This window comes from Henckelia pumila, chromosome 3 (genome assembly GCF_033568475.1).
Source record: "Henckelia pumila isolate YLH828 chromosome 3, ASM3356847v2, whole genome shotgun sequence".
In the NCBI taxonomy this organism is placed as follows: Eukaryota; Viridiplantae; Streptophyta; class Magnoliopsida; order Lamiales; family Gesneriaceae; genus Henckelia; species Henckelia pumila.
Genome location: NC_133122.1, coordinates 148,895,501 through 148,911,094, shown reverse-complemented (window position 1 = coordinate 148,911,094; position 15,594 = coordinate 148,895,501). Strand labels below are relative to the sequence as shown.

Sequence of the window (15,594 nt, the reverse complement as noted above, 5' to 3'; positions counted from 1 at the left end):
ACACGATGATCATAAAATAGAAAATGGTGTTCCAGAAGAAACACCTGATGATGAAAATGTTCTGTCAAAACCACAAACTGACGAGAATCGTGAAATCTCTATCAATTATATTAATACTGGAAAAATATGAAACCAAAAAGATATAGAAGATATTGATGAGATATTTTCTTATAATGTGGCATGTGACATCATAAATGAAAACGAGGATCATGAACCAAAAACATTTGGTGAATGTAAAACTCGTCATGATTGGGAAAAATGGAAAGATGCCATCCAGGTTGAATTGGATTCGCTAAATTAACGTAATGTTTTTGGACCTATAGTCCCCATACCTGAAGGTGTAAAACCTGTTGGATACAAATGGGTTTTTATTTGAAAGAGAAATGAGAAAAATGAAATAGTAAGATGTAAAGCTAGACTTGTTGCACAAGGTTTTTCTCAAAGGCCTGGAATTGATTATGAAGAAACGTATTCTCCTGTTATGGATGCAATTACGTTTCGATATTTAATTAGTTTGGCAGTGTCTGAAAATTTGAAAATGTGTCTGATGGATGTTGTTACGGCTTACTTATACGGATCACTTGATAGTGATATATACATGAAGATCCCTGAAGGATTTAAGATGCCTGAGGCACAAAGTTCAAAACCCAAAGAATTTTATTCTGTAAAATTGCAAAGATCATTATATGGGTTGAAGCAATCCGGCCGAATGTGGTATAATCGGCTAAGTGAGCACTTGATGAAAAAGAAATATGTAAATGATCCAATATGCCCTTGTGTTTTCATCAAGAAAACAACATCCGGATGTGTAATTATTGTTGTATATGTTGATGATTTAAACATCATTGGAACGAATAAAGAAATTCAAGAGGTTATGATGTACTTGAAGGAAGAATTCGAAATGAAGGATCTTGGAAAAACTAAGTACTGTCTGGGTTTGCAAATAGAACAAAAAGAATGTGGAATTTTTGTTCACCAGACAAATTATACAAAAAAAGATCCTTAAATGTTTTAATATGGATAAATCAAATCCATTAAGTACTCCAATGGTTGTAAGATCATTAAACATAGAAAAGGATCCATTCCGTCCATGTGAAGATGATGAAGTTATTCTTGGTCCAGAAGTACCATATCTAAGTGCTATTGGTGCCCTTATGTATCTTGCAAATTGCACTAGACCAGATATATCTTTTGCTGTAAATTTATTGGCAAGATTCAGTTCATATCCAACAAAGAGGCACTGGAACGAAATTAAATATATATTTCGTTATCTACGAGGAACGACAGATTTGAGACTTTTGTACTCAAAAGACACCAATCAAAGTATCATTGGTTATGCCGATGCTGGATATTTATCTGATCCACATAAGGCACGTTCCCAAACCGGATATGTATTTACTCGTGGAGGCATCGCAATTTCTTGGCGTTCACAGAAACAAACACTCGTAACAACTTCATCAAATCACGCTGAGATTATTGCGCTACATGAAGCAAGCCGTGAATGTGTTTGGCTAAAATCAATGACACAACATATCCAAACTTCTTGTGGATTATCAGTAGACAAGAAGCCTGTGACGTTGTATGAAGACAATGCTGCATGTATTGCTCAAATGAAAGAAGGATACATAAAAAGTGACAGAACAAAACATATACCCCCAAAGTTCTTTGCCTACACTCAAGAGCTTGAGAAGAATAAAGATATTGATATCTGTTATATTCAATCAAGTGAGAACTCATCAGATCTCTTCACAAAGGCACTTCCCACGACGATATTCAGAAAGAATATATACAACATTGGGATGCGCAATCTGCGGAATATGTGAAGAATCACTCATGTTAACATGAGGGGGAGTTTACGTGGCTGCACTCTTTTTCCCTTACTATGGTTTTTATCCCACTGGGTTTTTCTTAGTAAGGTTTTAACGAGGCAGTATAAAACACGTAATGAAGACAGTCATCATATCACGATCATCATCACAAGGGGGAGTGTTGAAAAATATTATTATTATTAATATTATGTTGAATATTGAATGTTGAATGTTGAATATTGAGTTGTAAAATGTGGAAAATTAGTGTGTGATGATGTAGATGATGATGTATTTATTTTTGGACTAATCTCAAATGTGGATCTATAAATAGGTCTTCATTTGTGATGAAAAATACAATTGAGTTGAGAGAAAAATATTATAAAGTGTAGAGTTTGATATATTTTAAGTTTTTGGAGTATTTACTTTTTACCGTAAATTTTTACTTTTTCACAACATATATAACTTTTTTATTATTTTTATTTTTTATCTATAAATATATGAGTTTTATTTGTGAGTTTACTAATTTGTTCTCTTGTTTGCTTTGTTATTTGTCTTGGTCCATAGGTTTATATGTCTTTTTCAACACCTTTTATAAATACATATGAGTTTTATTTGTGAGTTTACTAATTTGTCTTCTTGTTTGCTTTGTTACCTTACCTTTTATAAATATATGAGTTTTATTTATGAGTTTACTAATTTGTCCTCTTGTTTGCTTTGTTATTTGTCTTGGTCCATTGGTTTATATGTACTTTCCAACACCTTTTGTTTACATCGTTTAATGTGTTAGATTTAGTAGGATAAGATCATTGGTTCCTCTAAGTGGAACTAAGTAAGTTCACCTATATGAGTTTTATTTGTGAGTTTACTAATTTATCCTCTTGTTTGCTTTGTTATTTGTCTTGGTCCATAGGTTTATATGTCTTTTCCAACACTTTTTGTTTACATTGTTTAATGTGTTAGATTAGAAGGATAAGATCATTAGTTTTTATAAGTGGAACTAAGTAAGCTCATTAATGACCTGAAGTCATCATTCAATTGTATTTATTCATGTTTGTGGAATTTACGTATTTGTGCATTCCATGAGATGAATATGAAATAAATTAAGGATATTTAAGATTTAATGAATAATGGTGGGAAATAAAACAACAATAACTATATAGGTTTTACTTGTGAGTTTACTAATTTGTCTTCATGTTTGTTTTGTTATTTGTCGTCCATAGGTTTATATATCTTTTTCAACACATTTTGTTTAAATCGTTTAATGTGTTAGATTAGTAGGATAAGATCATTAGTGCCTCTAAGTAAGCTAATTAATGACCCGAAATCATCATTCAATTGTATTTAAATAGTGTTTGAGATAGTTTTTAGAAAGCACTTTTCAGCTTTTCTTGAACAAAAAATTTCACGTGTTTGTACATTCCATGGGTTGAATATGAAATGAAGTAATCATTCGATTGTATTTATTCACATTTGTGGAATTTCACGTATTTGTGCATTTCATGAGATGAATTTGAAATAAATGAAGGATATTTAAGATTTAAGGAATAATGGTGGGAATTAGGGGTACAAACGAGTCGATTCGAGCCGAGCCCGAGTATCATACTACTCGAGCTCGATCGAGTGAATAATTTTATACTCGGGCTCAACTCGTGTATATTTCGAGTTACTCGAGCTCAAGCTCGAAATATATATATATATATATATATATATATATATATATAGTTTCTTCACCTACTATGCCCACCACCATGCCCACCAATGATATGACACTATTCTATTGGATGTGATAAAGATGTGATAAACTGTAGATCCAATAGAATAGTGTCACATTATTGGTGGGCACTTGAAAGAAACTCTATATATATATATATAGAGTTTCTTTCAAGTGCCCACCAATAATGTGACACTATTCTATTGGATCTATATATATATATATATATATATATATATATATATAAGTATAAAATATACATACACCATATGCTAGCTCGTGAAAAGCAATAAATGTTGCGACAAGTATTGAGTGGCTTAATTATATTTAACCTTCTTGGGTTTCTAACATTGTATCTTGTGACTTATTTACAGAGTTTTAATGGATGAATTATCTCAAAAAATATTATATATATATATATATATATAATATTATCAAATAATATCGATTTTCAATCACAAATTTCTCATGTAAAGGGGATAATATCGTTTCAAATTGTGATATTACTAATTTTTCCATAAATTAATGTTGATTGTTGGGATATTTTTGTTTTGGTAGTCATTGGAAATTGAGTGTCAAGGTAAATATTTAATTTGTGACTTTTAATTTCTGAAAATATGGTTGATCGACAATATATTACTTTTAAGAAGTTTTCTAACAAGCACGAAAAAAACACCGATTAAGAGCGATGCGTGATGAAAAAGTTTGCTTTTGACAAAAGCGTGAAAAAAGGTCAATTATTTGATTGATCGTATTAAACGTGAAAAAGTGCAAAACAAAAAACGTGGAACACACAATTTTGCTAAATACATTTTTAAGTTGATTTTTTTTAATAATTTTTTTTTAAAAAAATAATGTAAAATTTGTAAACAAAATAATTTATGAATGCATTTAAATAATTTTTTTTCCAATTAAACCCTTCTTTTATTTGCGATTAACGGACGATACTTCATCCAATCGCAATCAAAAAAAGTTATTTTCCACACAGATTGTGATCTTGATATTCATCTCTTTGATAACTTGAAAATTTATGTATTTATTCACAAAGTCAGGGGGCGAAACTAGAATTATGTTGTAGGAGAAACTAAAATATAAATTAATACAACAACGTTTTATGTTGGGTGCAATAATTGTCTCAGAGTAGAGCAATCGAAACATGCGATTGAGTTGTTGTGTGGTTCAAATTACCGTCAGTTATAGATTTTGGCAAGAAAGTAAGCGTTCGATTCAACAATTAGTATCAGAGACAAGTTATGGGTTCAATTTTCATTGATTGCAAGAAGTGCAATTATTGAGAGGGGGATTATTGGGTGCAATAATTGTTCATGCCGTGTAGATCAATCGAAACGTGGTACTTGAGTTGTTGTTTGGTTTAAAAGATTTGAGTTGCACCGTTTACCACCAGTTATAGCTTTTGATAAAATAGCAAGCACTCGATCCAACAGTGAATATGCATAATAAATCTTATATTATGATATATAAAATTTGAACCTTATAAATGTAATAAGTCAAACGTATATGAAATATAAAATATTGCACTATAAATACAATCAAATAATTTTACCGAAATTGTATTATATTCTACGTGATTTTCAGTCAAACTCATCGAATATGAGTTCAACATATATTAAATTAACAAACTAACGAACAAGTTACTAATCAAATAACCACATATTCTTGAATTTTCCAATCAATTTTTGTCCGGATAATTTGTTTCATTTGGTATTTAACTCTCAAGACACTATTATTATAACTTAAGGTAGGAAAAACAAATTCAAAACTTGGTCATAAAGACTTGTTTGGGTGAACAAAATTCAAGTGGATTCCCAATTCATTTTACATCAAGTTGTGTAATTTCCTTGATTTTCCTTTGTCCCAAGCTCGTTAGTGTGCAATTCCTAACATTGTGATTTGATCATTTTCCACGAGTACCTGAGCACTCAGGTGGGACAAAATAATAATTATCATAAACCAATGTTGTTTTCCTCGAGTTTTCATATGTAAGGAACGTGTTTACGATATTATACTTGTATTTGCTCATTTACTCAAGGCGCCCCAACACTCGAGCATGTGGAACAAGTCGCGTAATAAGCCAGAATTATGGTGACTCTCCCGGGTTATTCTTGGTTTCCTTCGAGTTTTTATATGTAAATAATGTGTTTATGGCGTTGGATTTGCATTTTGGAAGAGAATCAATTTGAAATTTCATGTCACCAGAAGTAATCAAGTTCACATATCCTGAATACGTGGGGTCTCCTCAATAGACATAAGATCGCTTGTAAAGGACCTTTGATTTGGGTAAATTTTAATATAAACGAGTCAAACGTTGGACGTCGGGGTGATTAGCAATATGTCACCCATTTCTCGTCCTAGAACCGAGCGGTACCCGAGTGTTGCCGATGAATCAGTAATGCTAAGACAATGGTCAGAATGAAAATCACACACCACGCAAACGCAAAAGAGGAAACTTTTTAACAGAGTGGTGGAAACCCAATACTTAGTAACTAGGAAGGCTAAAAATATTTCTGCATAAAGTACACAACACAGTACCATTAACAAACTCAAAAAAGGAAGGGAAACAACAAATACTTGAAAAGAAAAAAACAAACGATAGTAAGACCAAAACACCACAAGCTCACAGTGCAGATGTTGAGTGCATTATTGCCTACGCAATGAGGAAAGGCAAAACAGTTAACATGAAGGCTTCGTATGTGAAAGTGGCTGAACCAGAAAACGAGGTATCCTTCTCCTTGAATTTTTCAGTCAGTCCCTTAACAGTGAGACAGCACCTGGCCAAGGAAAAATGGAAAATCGAAGGCAAGAAACTTAGTAAGCATTATTGTTGTATTCTTGGTATATGGTATGTCAAAAATGAATACGTAGAGTGTAAGTCATACTCGATGAAATTGTCATATTCAATGGCCTTGTTTTTCCCACCACTTTTGTCAAATTTTGAAACCAGCAACTCCAGAACTGTGGGCGACACCGAGAATCCGAGACTAAGAAGTGCTTCTCTCAATTCATTTGAGTCGATCCTGCCACTCCTGTCCCTATCAAATCTCTCAAAAATAGCCTTGAAGAATATGAAGAAACAATCAGATAAACGCATTTTTAAATTTATGGAAAGTATCAATTGCAGAGACGTAATCAAGTTGAGACTAACCCTCCAGCTCTGAAGACTGTAAAAGACTTGTGTAAATTCCTTTGGACCTGTTTCAAGATAGTATAATAAACCAATGACCAACATGTTTTAAATTTATCAAAAATTTGATATTAAAGCACTCAGGTCCGTAAATATGTAGATTTGATGACGCAAAGAGTCTGTACAATTTAACTCCTATTTAATTTAACTGATAAAAATTTGGATTATTTACAAAAAGGAATGGGAATGGGAATGGACATTGAAAACAGCAAACGAGAGAATCAAGGATAAGGTGACCACTACAAATCTATAATCCAAATTAATGGGTAAAAGTATCCAGAGCACTCCAGGTACATAACCACTAATGGACAACTTTTGATGCACTTGCAAGCATATAAACCATAAGTTCACAGAATCCCACAAAAGAAAACACAATTGGCAGCACAGATTCAGCGCTTATCACCTCAGCACACATTGAAAAAAATATGACCCATCAGCAAGACAACCAAATTTTATGATGTTCTCGCTTTTTCTTTATACTTGGCCTAAGGACGGCGGCATCAGATCTAAGATATTAGACCATTGGGAGTTGAGACTAAACCCAGATGATCAAGTCCCTCAATTCAATGCCAAAGTAAAGGCCCACTCAGTCCCCAATGAAAATATACTGTATGGACATTGATACATACTGATTATAAATGTCGCCTTGAAAAAGGTCAAGGAAATGGCTCCCTTCTTTTAATTTCATCAAATACCTATCCAAATAACACTAAAAAAAATAATAGTTTAACGCATCTTCATTCTTAAGCTAATATGATCAAAAGTCAACATCCCGGGATTTAAAAAATATTCATGCACAAAACTCTAATGCTAAAGTCAAATTCGAAAAAAGCCCAACTAGACTGCGAAGTCGAGCCTCGAATTGCAGCCAACGAGAAAGAGAATAATATTCCAGTTTTTATCAAACAAAAGAGAGTACAATCACCTACCGATCTTTCTCGTGTTAGTGTTGGTGAAGAGATACATGAGGAGATGAACAGTCCTCAACCCAAAGCTCTGATTATAACTCGAGAGCGCACTCTGAAGCTCCTTATCATCAATAAACCCACTTCCGTCCCGATCCGCCGCCTGGAAGCACGCGATCACGTTAGGGTCCGTCCCCGGCGGGAAAGCCGAGGGCGTAAGCGAGGCGAAGGGGGTACCGTACGGCCCAGGAGGAGGAGGCGTATTATAGCCGCCGTAGGGCTGCTGCGGCTGGGGAGCGCCGTAATTGTTACTGGGAGGAGCTGAAGGCGCCGAGTACGGAGAGGAAACGGGCGCGTAAGGAGATGACTGGTTGGGAGGCGGTGGACCTCCGTGTGGCGGATGGCCGTATGGGGCGGAGGGGTAGGATTGAGACGGCGGCGGAGCGCCGTATTGGTAGCCGGAGGGGTTGGGATAGTTGGACATTATGGACGATCTGTTTACCGAGACACGGAAATGCAAATGAAATGGAGTCGGCGGAAATGGAAAAGGATATTTTATAGAGAACAAATAATTAATGTTTTTTTTATTATTATTATCCAAGATAAATCATATATTTTTTATATTTATTTTTGTCAAACAAGGCGAAGTTGTGGATCAATTCCTGGAAAAAAAACCCATCTATAAATTATTATTAATAAAGACGCGTGTGTCATTAATTTTTTTAGACTCAATAATTTAATTTTTTTAATTTTAAGAATCAATAAATATTATATATATATATATATATATATATATATATATAAACACACACATATGTATCGTGCTATGCTCACAAAATCTCATAATCAATTTTCAAAACAAATGTTCACAGATTTTAGTCATTTGGACACTAATTTTCTTTCAGTTTTTTTTTAATAATAAGAAAAAATTGTAGAAAGCTATTAGTATACACCAATCAACAAATACATGTGACGTAACAACACCTTATATTATATATATATATATATATATATATATCCCCAAATTAGTGGAGTAGTTCACGAAATTATAACCAATACATTATATGGTGATTTCAACAAATATTTAGGATCAAAATGGATAAGTACTTTAAAAATATTTTCAGTGTTTTATAAGTTAAAAAAAACTTAAAATAAGGCCCCTACAGTGATGTCTAAGTTGGTGGAGTAGGTGAACTTTTGGCCAGAGGTCAGAAGTTTGATTTCCCCTACCAACACCTTTTTGGACTAGCCTGTCATACAAGACTTTCCTAGTGTGGTTTACCTGACTAACGTAGTTTGCAGGCTATTGCTTTAGTCCGAGGGTTTACCCAGTGCACACCGAAGGTAGCGGCTGCGGATTCTCACGTCACCAAAAAAAAAAAAAAACTTAAAAGTATGCATTGACAATATTTTTATAAAATATGTGTTGACAATAAAAATATTTTTGAAAAAATATTCACATTGTTTCCAATTATGAAAAACAAAAAATATTATTTTTGAAATTTTATATTTTGGAGATATAAATTTTGGACTTTTAACAGAATTATATTATATTTAAATTTGAAACGGGGTCATGTCTGCATCGAGCTCAGATTCAGTCTCTCTGACAATTTATTAAGACTAATATTCTGTTGTACGCGTTGCGTGCTCGTACATTTCATTTTTTTAAAAAAGACAATAAATAATAAATTATAAAATGAAAAAATAATAAAACAATAAATAATAAATTGTAAAATAAAAATATAATAAAAATATAATGTTTTCCTAAACAAATATTCACAAAAAAATATATATATTTAATAAAGTGAGTGTCATATTTGTAAATAAAATAATATCAAATGTCACGAAGTGAGCTTTTAATAGCTAGAAAAAAAAAAACTGTACAAAATGACTATTTTGTCCAATAATTTTGGTTTTATTGAAAATTAAATTAGGAGATAATGATAATTTCAAATCACATTTCACCCATTAATTGAAAGTTTGCTAATTAAAGGATCTCTATTTAATAATAATAATAATAATAATAATAATAATAATAATAATAATAATAATAATAAGATATGGATCTCAAATTTAATAGAGAAACGAGTAAGATGTCAAGGGCCATATAGTAAATATACATGATACGCGTCTGCAAGGTGTTGAAACAACGTGGCCATGTGTAAATACGACTAGTCCTATTTGTACGTGATCAGTTGACCCAGGGATCTAAGTCAACGTCTTTTTTTTTTCTTTATAAGTTTATTTTTTTTAAATAAAATTTGAGATCGCATCCGAAATTTGAACTTATAGTTTCCAATGAGTTTTTTTTTTTTGAAGGTGTAGTTTCCAATAAGTTAATCTATACCATATCGAAATTGTTTCTTTCTTTCTTCAATTAGATCATACGAGTTAATAATTTAAAAACTAATATTTGATCAGGTTGTTGGAGGAGAAAATAATGTAGCATTAAATAACATATCTCTTACTATTGAAAAAAAAAGGGTTCATCCGAAGAGGACTACATTCCACATGAGTCAGAGGCTCATGCGAAAGTTAAATCGAGGAATATGCAAGAGTGGTTCATAATAACTACATTTGGTATTTTAATGTGAAGATCCTAAAATGCCCCTAATTATACTAATTAAAATTTTTAAAAAAACTATACAAGAAAGGTAAGAAGTAATATTGCATTCTCATTATCCCACTTTCTCAACTCTCATTTTTTCAACTTATCTCTCATGTTCATCTTTATTATTGTAAAACATAAAACATTTCATGTCCTTTTATTTTTTTTCACTTAAATTTGTCTTTTAATTATTGTATTTTATGCAATTTTCACACGTACCGTGTGTGATTTTTTACTAATATCGATAATAGATAATCAACGTTTCGGCTCAATACAAAATGGATTGATTCAAGTAAGTTCTCCCAATTTGACAACTTGCAACATGGGGATGTCTGACTCAACTATTAATCTTTGTTTTAGTGGGCGGAATAAATTGGCAAGTTTCCTGCTACTTCCTATTAATAAAGATTAAAAAAGAATTATATTATAATGCTAAACAATATAAAACTCACAAAAACTTATGTGAGATAGTCTTGCGAATTAATTTTGTAAAACAAACCTCGTATTTGGATCATCTATGAAAAAAATATTATTTTCTATACAATTTTTTTTTAATTGTAAATATGAACAAAATTGCTCGTCTTTATGAGACCGTCTCACAAAAAACTATAAGCATACATGCGACTTTCGTATTCACAGAATTATTTTGTAAAAAAAAATTCTAAACATTATAAAATTAATTAAAATTCAAAATTTGTAAAGGTGTGAAAAATTGAAATATAAAGAAACATATGATGCTAATTTGAGCCAAATACATGATTATCCACTAATTAATGATTCAATTATCCTATCAAGACTTTCTTCAAACGTACATTTAACTCAGAACTTGTAACAAACTTAGCTAACGTGATTTGTAAGCTATTGCATTAATCCAAAATTTATCTCATACAAGCGAAAGGTGGCCAAGAATTTATATAGTGACGACGTATGCCAACATAAACCGGAAGAGGCGCAAATTTTAAATAATAATTAGCAAATAAACCATTATTTTTTTAAAACTAATACATGAGAGACCCAATAACCAGATATTCTTCAACGACCACCAAATGAAAAGAATTGGCAAATCAGACGTACAACAGTAAAATGGGGCTTCAACTCACAAAGTTATTAACTTCCAACTGATGTAAATTCTTCTGTCACAGTGTTACAGTCTGTATCACTACTTGTCATTCAGTTCATTGGACTTCAATTGCTAACCAATCTGCTACCAAATTACAACAACACAGTTTCTTTATATCTTGGGTCAGGTGAATGAACATTCTCCGGGTCTCCTGACAGTAATGAACCGATTGCAAGTAAGTAAAGGAATCCACATCCACCATGATTTTATATGCCCACCATCCATCCCAAAGTAGCTCCAAGCCTAATTAAGTTTCCAAACTGCTTCAATAGCTAAACCAATACCAAGAACATCGAGAGAGTCATCGTGCAAGCTCCAACGAGATCCAAATCATATCACTTACTCCCACTTGACCAGACACCTATGCATTTACGTGGAAGCATACCTGAACGAACATCTCGAAGTGTACTTGCTGTATTGCAATATTAACCTGAAATGATGATAATCATATTCTCCAAAATTTCCTCCCAAATTAATTGGAATCAACTAAAACTATTAACTCCAATGAATTTCATGAAACGCCCATCATCGGATCCACGTGAAAAAGGTCATGGCAGGACAGGGAGCTCGACTTTGGTGAATGACAAGAAACTGACCCGTCCATGTTCGACAAAACAAAATTTTAGAGGATTTTTGCCACAACGAATCTCAAGGTTCTCGATTTCCTGTTTTGATGGTGGACGACCACTGCAAGGGTAACATATCATCAAGAAATATGTCAGGATCGTACAAGAAACAAACCTAGAACCATTACCAATAAAAGTGTAGTTCACTCGCAAGAATTATATAATTTAAAATCCGATATATTGAACAATATCACAATTGTCAATCTACTAGAGATTATTTTCAGAAGAGCAAATTTCGAATCAAACCAGAAATTTGTTTAAACAATGGCATAAAGAAACGGGAGCTAATCTTGCCCAAAAAAACCACACAAGATTTTGAGTTACCTGATGAGGTGAAGCACAAAACAAGGACTTCCAGGAGAAGATTTTTTAAACTTGCTATTAGGAGTATACACATCATACATTGGTTTGGTTTCGCTGAGTTGCAGAGCAGATACCTTCTCCGTAAGGAAACAACTGCTAATTGATCCATTTTCCCTTGTCAAGTCAAATTCTCTGGAACCTTCCTCTACAGTAGCATCAGGTTTAAAATTCTTTGAAGACCAAGGAATGTCGTGACGACCAACAATGTAACCAAGATATTTCAGATGCCTATAGACCTCAAAAAACTCCCAAGAGCATCCATGTCTACTTCTGTCATCTTCTAACTTTCTATACAGATCACTTACAGAAAGAGGAGCATCGTTATCATTCAAGACATCTAAAGCCCCAATTTCAACCAAAAACCTACAAGAAAAATCTAAGTGATAAATGTAATGGAGCATAATGAAAATTGCAATCTCTATCTAAGGGTCAATTGTTTCTATCAAAATAAAAAATAAAAGAAGTAACTGCATTTATTTTTGTTTTCATTGGTTTGTAGAAAATAAAGACGGTTACGATGATCTACTCAATATAAATTACATTCGTCAAATAAACTTAGGTAGTCAACTTAAAGAACCCACAAAATTATTATTTTTATATAAAATTGGTAATAAACTTGAATGAGAATCATACGGTCCTGCCTTTAAGACAATGCATTTATTCCTGAGTTTAAACACATTTTCGTAACACCAACATAGCAAAACCAATTTTTTCGTCTTAGAATATTGCTCCTCAAGTTAATTAGCATATTAAGTAGTTTAAACAAAATATTTATTTCACGTGCGGTGTCAAATATATGATGTGCTTCTCACTATCAAATGACAAGGAAAAGGAACCAGTAAAATAATTTGGTGCAGTAGCAAGTATATGATGTGATGTCCCTTGCTATTACAAAACAATGAAAAATGAACCTGTATTCGGTGTGGTGTCAAATTTATTCTCTAGTTTCATTGTCCAATAAAAATTAGTCATTCCACCTTTCTGCGCATTTGGCAGTATGGAGAGTTTATTCGCAAAATGTCAGTTGTTTAAATATTTAATTGGTAATTCGTTTTGATGCCTGATGGAATTTTATTCTAGGTTGATCAAAATGAAGGGAGTCTCTAACTCAATTGCTAATGAGGTTGAAGATAAAGTGAAATTTAAGAAACTCACACACCAAAATAAAGAAAGCTACGATTAAAATAACACTAGAGAGTAAGTTGTATCACATACAAAGTTTCTTCAATTGAGCAATACATTTTTCCACTCCGAACTATCCCAGTTGTGGTCCACATCTTACCCTTTTTCTCCACCACCTCGGCCATTCCCAGCGCATCAATCCACAACGCTCTTGATGCCTCTTTCCTTGCCATAAACATCAAGAAGAAAACCACCAATATAAACTTTCAAACAAAACATTTTTCATCAAGGTCATTAACTTTTTTTAAAGAGGATACCTAAATTGCAACTTGGGTATATCTCCTGAGCCATAGGAAAGCTCATCTTCATCAATCGAGTCCTCAACAAAAGACTCAGATTCACTGTCACAGTCATATGCTCCTTCAACAACACTCACCTTCTCCAAGTCATGAGCTTCCATCAATCCAAATTAAATGGGAATTCCAAGCTCCTATACATAAACACATCAATATACTTATTTTAAAGCCAAAATCAATTGGTTCAGCTCAAAAGTCAAATTTTCTGAGCTTTGGGTTCTAACTAGTGTCAGAATATGAAGTGACGACAGAAACAACTATAAATTTAATGTCGTTAGGTTAACCATTTTCGGAATTCACAGACCATGTTCCGCATAGAAGTTTATTCTTATCTAGTTCCACGTTCAAGGGAAATTCAAAATTTTAAACTATTAACAGTTGAACAAAGAAAACACGTAGAGTTCTCCATTACGCTGACAGATGCAAAAACGCTATCCTTGATCTGAAATATCCCAGCCCACTGGTAAGGGCACAATCACAATTTCAACCCAATCAAATATGCCAGTTGATTCACTGGAATGGATGGTATTTAGTCAGCGAATGGACAGGATCCACAATAAAAAAAATGTCATTTTTAAATTTTTTTTTTAAAGATTAGCATCTTTCAAACATCCAGCCGTAATTTCATTAGCTCCTAATTTTTAATCATCCAAAAAAACATGATCCATCATATACAATGTCTTACTCTGTTGCTTAAACATGAGTTTAGATGAATACAAACAACACCCAAAAATCAGCCTAAAGAAGCAATTTTTCCAGCAAGTTAACACAAATTTTGGTTTGTGCTGAACTATAGATATCAAAACAACATCTCCAACAGTTTAATCGACTAAACCATGAAATTAAAACTAGTGGCAGGCAACGTGAATCAGAGAACAATTGATAGGCTTTAAATCGGTTCTGCTTGGAAACAAAAATACGAAACTTGGGCCAAATTTGCGAGAAAGTGGCCGGTGTTTTCTCCTCAAACTGGTTGGGGTTTGATTCTTTTTCCTTTTATGAGAGAAAAGAATGGCAGTCGGATTAACTCCTTTTACTTGGGAGGCCCAAAAACACAAACAAAATGAAGAAAAACACACAAAAATTCCTTCTTTTTTTCCCTGAAATTCCAGAGAAGTTTTATTCTGCACCGATTTAACCGAATTAATTTTACAAAAACCGAATCCACGGAATTAGCTATAAAAACCGATTAAACCGAACCTATTTTAAAATCGGTTATTTCGATCGTGTGACCGAAATAACCGAAAATTCAAGTAGAACAATGAGAATTTTGACATTTTATTAAAAAAAAAAATTTCTCAAACTCTAGAGCAGAACAACTACTATATTTTGCAAATATGCAATCCCAAAATAAATAAATGTTTCTTTCGAAATTAAAATACTGATAAGTGATAACAGTAAAAAAAAAAAAAAAAACATGCGAGCTAGCAGCTGAGAAGTGAGCAATATGCCTTTACTTCTATCATCTAATTAACGTGGAGATCATTTCACTGAACACATTCGATAAACGATGCGGTTCGAATACAAAATGCAGACTTAAGAAAACATAGTCGCACAAACATAATGTCACACAGTATTTACCTTGAAAATCCGATTAAAGAAGACGAAAATCGCACAGACACAGTCGCCGAGAACAGAACAATAGCAGAAATCAGAATTAGGTTACAAATTATATTGGAGTTCAAAAGTTTTGCCCATGTATGAACATTGGGCTTCCTCTAATTTTGTTTCTAATGGCCCATATACAAATTATTTTTAATTAAATATATATGC

At 32.8% G+C, this 15,594-nt stretch overlaps 2 protein-coding genes across 7 annotated transcripts; both read right to left on the bottom strand.

Moving 5' to 3' along the window:
- Positions 1 to 5,970: 5,970 nt before the first annotated feature.
- Positions 5,971 to 8,159, bottom strand: LOC140887949 (calcium-binding protein CBP-like). The gene is made up of 4 exons (XM_073295585.1): positions 7,651 to 8,159; positions 6,683 to 6,729; positions 6,417 to 6,592; positions 5,971 to 6,308 (listed from the first exon to the last, which is right to left on the bottom strand). The coding sequence occupies exons 1-4, from the start codon at positions 8,108 to 8,110 to the stop codon at positions 6,185 to 6,187; spliced, it is 807 nt and encodes a 268-aa protein (XP_073151686.1). The 5' UTR covers positions 8,111 to 8,159; the 3' UTR covers positions 5,971 to 6,184.
- A 3,044-nt stretch (positions 8,160 to 11,203) lies between these two features.
- On the bottom strand, positions 11,204 to 15,538 carry LOC140890710 (probable tRNA-splicing endonuclease subunit sen54). Of its 6 annotated transcripts, none has more exons than XM_073298705.1 (5): positions 15,403 to 15,538; positions 13,783 to 13,955; positions 13,559 to 13,690; positions 12,305 to 12,706; positions 11,204 to 12,041 (listed from the first exon to the last, which is right to left on the bottom strand). In XM_073298705.1, the coding sequence occupies exons 2-5, from the start codon at positions 13,923 to 13,925 to the stop codon at positions 11,903 to 11,905; spliced, it is 816 nt and encodes a 271-aa protein (XP_073154806.1). In that variant the 5' UTR covers positions 13,926 to 13,955; positions 15,403 to 15,538; the 3' UTR covers positions 11,204 to 11,902. The 6 variants fall into 6 exon arrangements, with proteins under 6 accessions (XP_073154806.1, XP_073154810.1, XP_073154811.1 ...); XM_073298709.1 differs by having other exon boundaries at positions 12,305 to 12,643; XM_073298710.1 differs by having other exon boundaries at positions 12,305 to 12,631.
- Between the last annotated feature and the right edge of the window lie 56 nt (positions 15,539 to 15,594).

What these genes read in the sequence shown, in the direction of transcription:
- LOC140887949 (XM_073295585.1), bottom strand. Translation starts at nt 8,110, where the DNA reads ATGTCCAACTATCCCAACCCCTCCGGCTACCAATACGGCGCTCCGCCG. An exon ending in CACTAACACGAGAAAGATCG is followed by an intron (nt 6,730 to 7,650) that starts GTAGGTGATTGT and finishes ATCTTGAAACAG; the next exon opens with GTCCAAAGGAATTTACACAA. An exon ending in GAATATGACAATTTCATCGA is followed by an intron (nt 6,309 to 6,416) that starts GTATGACTTACA and finishes TTCCTTGGCCAG; the next exon opens with GTGCTGTCTCACTGTTAAGG.
- LOC140890710 (XM_073298705.1), bottom strand. Translation starts at nt 13,925, where the DNA reads ATGGAAGCTCATGACTTGGAGAAGGTGAGTGTTGTTGAAGGAGCATAT. An exon ending in ATACCCAAGTTGCAATTTAG is followed by an intron (nt 13,691 to 13,782) that starts GTATCCTCTTTA and finishes GTTTATGGCAAG; the next exon opens with GAAAGAGGCATCAAGAGCGT. An exon ending in TTTGTGCTTCACCTCATCAG is followed by an intron (nt 12,042 to 12,304) that starts GTAACTCAAAAT and finishes TTACCCTTGCAG; the next exon opens with TGGTCGTCCACCATCAAAAC.